At 57.7% G+C, this 9,716-nt stretch overlaps 2 protein-coding genes across 3 annotated transcripts in view; one reads left to right on the top strand and one right to left on the bottom strand.

Annotated features, from left to right (window-relative positions):
• Positions 1 to 959, top strand: part of SHANK1 (SH3 and multiple ankyrin repeat domains 1) — a 74,563-nt gene extending 73,604 nt beyond the window's left edge. The window contains exon 23 of the mRNA XM_027860896.1: positions 148 to 959. Within this exon, the coding sequence (XP_027716697.1) occupies positions 148 to 959 (812 nt within the window). The remainder of the gene's footprint in view (positions 1 to 147) is intronic.
• Positions 960 to 4,176: 3,217 nt separating this feature from the next.
• The window catches only part of CUNH19orf81 (chromosome unknown C19orf81 homolog), a 5,930-nt gene continuing 390 nt past the window's right edge, over positions 4,177 to 9,716 (bottom strand). Inside the window, exons 2-7 of one of the 2 annotated variants that reach the window (XM_027860885.1) lie at positions 9,247 to 9,318; positions 6,318 to 6,351; positions 6,103 to 6,181; positions 5,766 to 5,886; positions 5,439 to 5,578; positions 4,177 to 4,372 (exon numbers count right to left, since the gene is read on the bottom strand). In XM_027860885.1, coding sequence (XP_027716686.1) covers positions 4,177 to 4,372; positions 5,439 to 5,578; positions 5,766 to 5,886; positions 6,103 to 6,181; positions 6,318 to 6,351 — 570 coding nt within the window. In that variant the 5' untranslated portion in view covers positions 9,247 to 9,318. The remainder of the gene's footprint in view (positions 4,373 to 5,438; positions 5,579 to 5,765; positions 5,887 to 6,102; positions 6,182 to 6,317; positions 6,352 to 9,246; positions 9,319 to 9,716) is intronic. The other variant, XM_027860884.1, reaches the window with a different exon arrangement.

The following is a 9,716-nucleotide window of genomic DNA, read 5'->3' as shown; positions in this document are numbered from 1 at the left end:
GTCCCTCCGTTGTTCTCTCCTCTCCCCCCCCCCCATCCCCAATCACTATTTCCGTCTCACTCTTTCGCCATCATTTCTTTTTCCCGCTCTCCCATCATATTCCTTCATCCTTCGTCGCCTTCCCCGCGACCCCTCGTTCTTCCCGAGCCTTGCCCTCCCCCTTTTTCTCACTCTCTCTCTCTCATCCCCCTGTCCGCCAATCCATCTCCTCCTTCCCTCAACGTTTCCGTCCACACCCGCATCCCAGGCTCGCGGACGATCCCCCGTCTTCGCTTCTCTCCAAACCCGTGAGCAGCTTATTCCAGAACTGGGCCAAGCCGCCGCTGCCGCCACTGCCCTCAGGGTCTGGGGTGACCCCAGCATCTGGGGGAACCGGCGCTGGGTCGCCCTCGCCGTCCTCATCTTCAACCACCCGCCACCTCCAGGGCGTGGATTTTGAAATGCGCCCCCCTCTACTCCGACGTGCCCCCAGTCCCTCCTTACTGCCCCCCTCGGACCACAAAGTCAGCCCCGCTCCCCGGCCCTCTTCTTTGCCCATCCTGCCCTCTGGGCCCCTGTATCCCGGCCTCTTCGACCTCCGGGGCTCACCCACTGGAGGGCCTGGGGGCGCCTCGGACCCCTTCGCTCCCGTTTTCGTGCCCCCCCACGCGGGGATGGCGGGAAGCCTGGGTGGGGCGTTGGCTGGGGCCTCACGCTCGCTGTCGCCCACACGCCTGCTCTCCTTGCCCCCGGACAAGCCGTTTGGGGCCAAGCCCCTAGGCTTCTGGACCAAGTTTGACGTGGCCGATTGGCTGGAGTGGTTGGGCCTGGCCGAGCACCGAGCTCGCTTCCTGGACCACGAGATCGATGGCTCCCACCTGCCCGCCTTGACCAAGGAGGACTACGTAGACCTGGGCGTCACCCGGGTGGGGCACCGAATGAACATTGACCGCGCTCTCAAGTTCTTTCTGGAGAGGTGATGGCCGGCCCACAGAGGACCCTCGGGGAGGGCTCTCGCGCAGCGGCCCCGCCCCTCTGGAATGCTGGCCAGATGTCACGTGACGCTCCCCTTCGCCCCGACCTGGGCCGGCCACTTGCTTCACACTTGCTCAACCGGCCGCCGACGGTCATCCCACTGGACATGCGCACCTCAGAGGAGGGGGCAGCTGGGCCTGGACAGTGTGTGCGTCGGTGCTGGGTGAAGAGTGGGGAGCAGGTGGGAGAGATGCAACCCCACTCCCTCCCAGGGAGATGGCTGAAGCTGTGAAGAGGGAAGATGTACCCTGACCTCCTCCTCTCCAGGTCCCTGGGAGAGGAGGAAAGAATAGCAGAGCCATAGATGGGGAGCCCCAAAGCTAGTCGGATGAGGGGGGCTCCCTGGGCAGCAGGGGAAGGGGGCGAAGCAGGGGTGCCCAATCCCCTCCCCAGGCCCCAGATTTGACCATCCACCACGCCCCAAACCCATCCCCATCTCCCGCCCTACCTCCCATTCCTCTTCTGCCCTCTTCTCTCCCTCCCTCCCAAACTGTCCTGCCTCCTGGCCTCTTGCACGCTCCTTTGCACGCCAGCTCGCCTCTGCGCCACCCCCTTCCCTGGGCTGCTATTTTGCACAGATTTGCGCTGTGTCTCATGCTTTCTTGCACACTCCCCAAGGTGGTGCTTGCAGGTCCCTTAAAGCCGTTGCGACCCAGCTCTCTTGCACGCTCACTTTTTCTTCCCCTCCCTCTTAATTATATTGGCTCCCGTAGTTGTTCTCCCTGGGGACCTCTGTGCGCTGCCCTCTGCTCGTCTCACGCTCGCCTCCGCGTGCTCAGGATCACCGCTCCTTTCGGGCGGCCTGTCACACTAGCTCTTCCACCCGGGCCCCTCTGGTACCAACTGGCCCCTGCTCCTAGCCTTCTTTCTCTCGGTTGCACTTGCACACCCCTGTACCTGCTTTATCTCCTGTCCAAAACCCCTCTCTTACACACGGTCAGTGGCACACACGCTCTCCTTTCTGCGTACCTTGTTCCCCTCCCCATTTCGGGCCCAGCTCCTCGTTTACACTTGCTCGATTACTTTTCACAACACTTGCACACTCACCTGTTTCTGCTCCTTCTTGCTCCTCAGCTCATCCTCCTCTCCCACACTCACTCTGCTGTCTTTCTTCCCTTGCACACTCACCCTTCTGCTCCGGACCTTCCCTAGCACACTCCCTTGCCCTTCCCTACACCGTTCTTGCCCGCTTTCCGATCGCTTCTCCTGCTCGTTCGCCCTCTTACTCCTGGCTCCTCTTGCTCTTTTCTCCCCCCCCCCTTTTTTTTGCATGCCCTGCTTACACATTCGTACACTGCCTCTTCCCGCACACTTTCTTGCTCTTCCCACACTTTCCGCTCTTACGGATCTTTTTTCTCCCGTAGTCTTCTGCACACTCGATCTGTGCTCTCCCTTTGATGTGCTTTCTGCTTGCACTCCTTTTAAAATTCCTGCCTCTTTTGCACACTCGTTTCCTCCTCTCCCTGTGTCCCTGGCACGCTGCTTCACTGTACTTTCTTCTCACACAGCTCTGGCAGATTCCCTTTTCTCCCTGAGCCTTCTCTTGTAAAACCCTTGTCTCCCTCTCCCTCGCACACTCACTTTTCGGTCCGCTCTCCCCTCCTGCTCTCCCGGTGACCCTTCGCGCGCCCCTCTCGCATCCCATCCGTTGCTTGGCTCTCCTGTCCCTGTTCTTGCACGCTCACTGGAGCTTCCTGCCTCGCTTTTCTTGCCCCCCTCGCCTCCCACGCCTCCGCTATTCGCTCTGGAGCCCCTGCAGCCCTTCGCTCGCTTTCTTCCTGCTCGTTTGGCACGCTCGCTCTTCCTCTACATTTACACTCTCCTCCGTGCACACTTGCCTTTTCTCAGATATTTCCACTTCCTTCGTGGATTTACACTTGGCTGATTCTTCCGAGTTCAGCCTCTCACGTTCCCTTTCTTCCTCTGTCTCTTGCATGATCGTTTCTCTTCCCTCTCCCACCCCCAACTCCCCTTTCTAGCATGGCTTACCCTCTTTCTGCCCCCCCCCATTTACCCAAACGCTTCCTTCCCGCTACCGGCTCCCTCACAGACCCTGGGGGGGGGGGGGAAGAATTGAAGTCACCCCGCGCCCTACCCTAGAGACCCTTCCCCCACTTCCATTTGGGGGGAAAGGACAGCCCCTCTAAGGTTCCCCACACACACGTTCAGCTGCCAAAGAAGGGAGCTCCCTTTCTTCCCCCTCACTCTAACCCCACCCTCCCTTCTGCTACCCCCCAAATTCCCGGGGGGCTGCTCCGTCCATGGGTGGGGGGGGCTCCCAGCCCTCTTCCCCCTCACCACGTCAGGGATCTGCGGGTTATCTTGTGGGAGGGTTGGGGGGAGGGGGGAGAAGGGGGTGAGGGAATCCGTCCTCCCTCCCTCATGTCCGTCGTCCGTTGTTCTCCCCCACCCCCGGGGACCCCGCGGTGTTCGTCTATCAAGGGCTTGTTCATTCCGGATGGGCACCGCGGAAGGGGGCGGGGTCAGGGAGGGGGAGGGAGGGGAGAGAGACCCAGGGTGGGATGGGAGGGGGGCGGGGGAGGGTCCGAGCGCGGAGTGGGGGGGGGAGGTGATATAAAGAAAAAAAAAAACAAAAACCCACAAAAAAAAGCTGAAATCAAACCCCGAAGAACTGTCTTCCAAAGGGTGGGGGGCGGGGGGCGGGGAAGGGGGCAGGACGCCTGGGTTCCTTGGGGGGGCGGGGGCGGGGGCAACAAGGCAGCCGCGCAGTAGCAAGGCGGACTGCCACTAGCCAGCTGTTCGACCCTGGGCAGGCGGCCCGACCTCTCCGGACCTCAGCCTCCCCTCGCCGCCAGGACGGGCCGGGGGTCCCCGAGGCTCTCCACGGCCCAGGCTGGGTTCTTTCCACGCCCTTCCCGGGCCGGGGTCGGGACCCAGGCGTCTAGGCCGAGGCCACGGTCTGGGGAGGAGCAGGGGAGGTGGGAATGGACGGGGGTGTCCCCGCACCCTCCCCGATTTTGCAAAGAAATGGCTTTTTGTACCGGGTCATTCTTTATAATTAAACTCACAGTATCCACCCTCCCCTCGAGCCCGCACCGCCTCCTTTCTAGGGAGGCCCCGCCCCCTGACGCCCCGCCCCTGCCCGCTCCTCCTCCCGGCGGGGCCCCCCCGAGGGGCTGGTGCGCAGGCGTGGCTCCGCCCTCAGTCTTCCTCGGTGGGCCCCGCCCCCAGGGCCTCGAGCATGCGCCGTCGGGCCAGGGCTCGGCGCAGGTGCAGGCGGTAGTCTCCGAGCAAGAGTTCGTCGTGGCGCGCTAGAGGGTGGGGGATCCCGCGGGGGCGGAGCCCCGAGCGCAGCAGGCGGGAGCGGGTCTGGAAGTCCGTGACCACGATGAGCCACCTGCAGTGGAAGGGTGCGGCTGCCGGGGCGGCCCCGCCCCTCCTCCACGTGCCCATCTCGGCAATGGGCACGGCGCGCCCGGGAGCCGCGCGACAAGGCCGCTGACTCAGTTTCCCCATCCCAAGAACCAGCTGTCCCAGCCTACCCTCTGCCTCTCTCTGACTGGCACCGCCCTGTCTCCCCTCCTTCCCCAAACACCTCACGGCAGGAAAGTGGGCGCTGTAGCCCTCCCTCACCCTCCTCTTTTAGGAGAAGCCCGGGCCGACGTCATACGTCCCCTCCCCCCTCCCCCATCTCCTGGATCTCTAAGCACCGTGACGATGAGTCTCGACTTCCTGGCGTCCTCCTAGTGTGTCTCCTTTGTCCCAAGGTCACTCCCCATGTCCCTGCTCAACAGTCAGAGGGTCACTCGTTCCCTGTGGCCTCGGGGGATCAAGGGTCACTCATGTCCCTGGTCTGTCTTCAGGTCCCTCCCTAGGTCCCTATTTAGTCAAAGGGTTACTCCCCGAGTCCCACTCAAGCGGTCATCGCTCCCTATAAAATCAGCAGGGGGTCACCGCTTTCTGCACCTCAGTTTCCTCATCTGTGAAATGAGCGGGTTGGCTGGATGGCAGCTGAGGTGCCCCCCACGCTCTACATCTGTGATTCGATGCCTAGGACATAGGGGCCTATGATCGCCTTGTCCCGTGTCAGTCACCCTGTGTTCTTCCTCGGTGACTGCTCCGTCCCCCACAGGGTCACTCCCCAGTTCCCTTTCCGTCATCAGTCATGGGGCCACTCCCTGCGTCATTGGTCAGTGGGGGAGTCGTCACGCCCCGTGTCCCTCCTCGGTCGCAGAGTCATTCCGTGGGTGCCATTTCTGCCCTAGGGTCACTCCCTGTGTGTTTGGTCAATGGAGGGGTCACTGCCCATGTCCCTGGTCTGTCCCAGAGTCTCCCCCTGCCCATGCTCAGTCTCGGGCTCACTCCCTGTTTCTCCAGTCGGTCGGATGGTCTGAAGGTCATTTTCCACGGCCCTGCCCTCTTGCTCCCATACTCCCATGGGTCCCCCTGGCTGGGCTGCTCACCGGTCCTTGCGCCCAGCTGTCCCACAGATGACGTTCATGTTCTCAAACCGGATGCTGCTCACGCGCCCACTTTCTAGGGCGCCTGGCACCTCAGCCTCCAGGGCATTCAGCAAGTCCAGGTGGGTGAAGTCGTTCTCAGGCTAGGATGGCAGAGGGAAACCTCTGGTCCAGATTCCAAAGTTGGGCACGAGCTCCCTTCATGGGGCGGGGCTGTCAGAAGCCACACCCCTCCGCTAGAAGGCAGGGGTCCCAGGTGGGACACCCCCGGGCCCTGGGAACCACCAGGGGATGGGAGGGGGCGTTGGGGATCAAAGAGGTCGGACTCACCGCAGTCTCCATACACAAGCAGAGGGGCTGGGCTGGAGGTGGGCTGGGGAACTTTCGGATGCACGGGAGCTCCCTATCCAGGGCCTCATACTCCGCTAGGATCTGACGAACCTGAAGCTTCCTGGGAAGTTTGGTGGAAGGAGATGGGGGCAGAAAAGGTCAAGGGTCAAAAGTGAGAAGTCAGGTCAAGAGCTGGGAACCAGTAAGGGCCTTGGTGAACAGTAGGCAGAGAGTTCAGGGCAGAGGTCAGGTCAGATAACTACCAATCCCCAAGTTGGGACATTGTCAGGCACTGCAAAGCCAACTCGTAGGCTAGATCCGGGGCCCTCCAACTCACGAGGATTTGATGGTTCTGCCCAGGTTCCGGGCCTGCATCTCTTCTGGGGTCTCCAAGTCCATAAGCAGTGGCCCTGCTCCTAGAGATGGTGCCAAGGCTGGGTGGCCGCTCCTGAGCCGTTAACATACCCCCTCCCACCTCCACCCTAATCTTATTGCCAGCCCCCTTACCCGTCTCCCATCACCCTGGGAGGCTCCCAGAGCCTGATGACTCACCTTCCTGCTGCTGCTGTGACTGCTGCTGCTGCATCTGTGGATAATGGTGGGGAGGCGAGGGAGGTCATGGAGGGTCCTGGCCCCAATCCTCCCAGGACCTATCCGCTTGCCCATTTCTCAGGTCAACAGAGGGGCAGGGACAGGGCACACTGGACAGGAATTTACATGGAGTGCTGGCTCTCCTGCCTCACCCCAATTCAGTGGACACCCCCATCTCTCTCCCACTCCTGCCCTGGTGACTTGCCTGGTCTCATCCCCCCACCCCGATTTTCTTCCCTCTCCACTCCATCTTCTCTCCCTACTTCCTCCTGTTTCTCTCTCCCTTTCTCCCTTCATCTCTGACCCTCTCTCTCTTTCCTCATGTCTCTCAATCTCTCTTCCTCTATTTCTCTCTCTCTCTCCTCTCTTACCTCTAGCCCCTCTCTCCCCATCTGTCCCCATCTCTCCATCTTTTCCCATCTTTCTTCATCTTTCCTCATCTCTGTGTTACTCCATCTCTTCCCATGCCTCTTTGTCTCTCCCCAGTCTCTCTCCCATCACTCCCATCTCACTCAGAAATAAGCAAACAGAAAAAATTCAAACAGAAAGTGGATTCTACTGGAGGGGGGAGGGGCAGGCTGGAGCGCCTGGATACCTGGGTCCCAAAGGGAAGCTGGGGGCTTAGGAATAGGTTGCCTAAGCCCCTTAAGTGGAACCAGACCTCTAAGTCAGTCATCCAGTCACTCCATGACCTCTCTGGTGCTGCCCCCAAAGTCTGGATGGGAGCTGGGACTGTGGACTCAGCATCCAGTCAGGAAAGAAAGGACTAGAAGTGAAAGCATCTCCTTTCCCAAAGACTGATCTCTATTAGAACCTCTGGGCTGGCTGGGCTAGGGTTTCTATGGGAGTCACACACCCCAGGAGAAAATACAAGTCTGCCTGTGTCTCCCCAGCCTGGCAGCTTCTCCAGCATCTGTCTGGTTTGATCTTCCTGGTCCCTGGCTATCTTCAACTCACCCCCTCATTTTGTTTTTCTTCTCTGGCTTTTCTGGATCTCAGTCTTTCACCCTCAGTCTCTCTACATCTGTCTGTCCCTACCATCCCAAGCTTCTGTCTATCCATTTGGGCTCTCTGTACAGCTATCCCTGTAGGTGTATGGGTGTGTGTGTGTCTCTGTGTGTGTCATATCTGTGTGTGTTGTGTTTCTCTCTTTCTTTGAATCTCTGATTCTGCCCAGTTCATTCCTTAAGCCTGGTTTGGGGACCTTGTTTTTATCTCTTCATTGCCAGCCCATCCCTGAGTTTTCCCTAGCCCTTTATCTCTGTTTCTGATTGTGTCTCTCAGTCTCTATGTGTATCTGTGGCCTTCTTTCTCCATCTCACTCCCTCTCTGGTGCTCTGTATGTGTCTGTCTCTGTGCCCCTCTCCTGGCCCTTTCCCCCCTTCTCTCTCTTTCTCTTGTTCTTCACCATCCTATAAACTATCTTTCTTTCTGACTTATATTGCTTTCTTTCTTATCTTTTTCTTCCTCTCCACACATATATCTCTTTGTATATAGTGCCTCTCTGTCCCTGTCTCTCTGTCTCTGTCTGTCTTTGTCTCTCTGTCTCTGTCTGTCTGTCCGTCTCTCTCTCTCTCTCTCTGTCTCCCCCACCCAGCTCACTATACCTGTGTATGGGGTCTTCTTCACTCTCCATCTCAGCAAGATGAAAAATTTCTATCTCTGAATCCTGTCCTTGTTCTCTGTGTCTCTGTATTCCTGTCTTGTCCCTTACTTTTGTTACTGTTTTCTTTTCCCCTATAGTCCCCTCTCTGGCCCTCACCCAACCTGTGACACTCAGCATTTTCCCTCGAAGTACAGAAATTATGTCAGAGCTACAGGGGGAACCCAGGCATCCTGACCACCAGTCCACTGGGATTTGTGTGTATGTGTGTGGTGTGTGTCCCAGTCTGTCTGAGACTGTCTGAGTGCATCTGAATTTCAGGGTGTGTCTATGTGTATGTTTATGGGATTATCAGCATTTGTCTCTGCTGAGCTGGGTCCTTGGATATTTCTAGGTGTGTGTGTGTGTGTGTGTGTGTGTGTGTGTGTGTGTGTATGTTTCTGAATGTGCTCTTGTTTCTGTGTGCCTGTGTACACTTCTCAGTGGGCATGCCTCCATTGGGGGGTGGGGTGTGTTTGTGTGTCTAAGCAAGTCGGAATTTCCATCGCTGTATGTTTCTCTCTTGAGTGTATCTAAGTTTCCCTGTGGGTTTGTACCACTCTGTGTGTTGGTCTCTGCATATATAAATGTATCTTCAGTTGTCTCTATGTATATATGAGTCTTCCTGTGTTTGTCTCTCTGGATTTCTCTGCATATTGGATTTCTGGGTCTCTGCATATGTCTCTGGGTCTCTGACTCTGTGCCTATGTGTCGATTCTGAAGTTAGAAAGACCTGCGTTCCAGTCCCTGCTCTGACGCTTACCAGCTATGTGACCCTGGATAAATCACTTTCTCCTCTATGAATCTTAGTTTTCTCATCTATAAAATGGAGAGAGCAATTATTCTGCACTTTCTTCCTTCCTCATCAGGCGGTGGGGGGAGAGAAAAGTTTTCTACCTTAAAACTCCATAGAGATGGCAATTGTGATTATTACATGTCCCCTTCCCCAGCCACACCTATCTGGTTCTCACAACAGTCCTGGGAAATTTGGGACAGATTGATTGTTCCTATATAACAGGTGAAGAGCATGAAACCCTCAGAGAGGACTAAGGCTGGATAGGGTTCACACCCAAGCCCCTCTCAGAGACGACTAAGGCCGGCTCCAAGACTGGCCAAGCTAGTGCACTGCCCTCCCCACCCCCAGTCTAGCTCTGTAGCTTCCTATCTCTCCTCCTCTCTACAATCTCCAACCTCTCACTTTCCCCACCCAAAGTCCCTCTGGGTTTGTGGGCTGGGCCCTCTACCCACCAAACCAAGCCAGAGTCCTCAAAGTTCAGGGTGAGGTGGGAAGAGCTGAGCTGGTGGGCCAGGCCTTGAGTCCTTAAGTGGAAGGAGGAGGAGGGCAGAGAAGACTCTGGGCCCAAGAAGAACCGTGAGCTCTTTGAGAACAGGAATAGCCTGGGGGATTGGGCTTTGTATTTTCAGCACTTAGGACAGTGCTTGGCACACAGTAGGTGATTTATACATGCTTGAATTGAATTAAATTGAGTTGAACTGAATTAATTACCTGAGTCCTCAGAGGGGTGTGTGTATGGGTGGGGGCAGTGAGGGGAGGGAATGGCCGATGCCTGGATGCCTCAAGTTTAAGGGTAGGCTCAGAGGCCCGGGTCCCTGACCGGGAAGGACTGGAGGACCAGGGCTATGGGGATGACAAGATAGGTCACACCTGGTTCTCTGATGAAAAGAGAGCTAGGGGGCCAGGACGCTTGAGTCCCTGA

Source organism: Vombatus ursinus, unplaced genomic scaffold (assembly GCF_900497805.2).
Source record: "Vombatus ursinus unplaced genomic scaffold, bare-nosed wombat genome assembly UNPS02014308.1, whole genome shotgun sequence".
Lineage (NCBI taxonomy): Eukaryota > Metazoa > Chordata > Mammalia > Diprotodontia > Vombatidae > Vombatus > Vombatus ursinus.
Note: the sequence above shows the minus strand (reverse complement) of the source record. Positions and strands in the feature narration are given on the sequence as shown.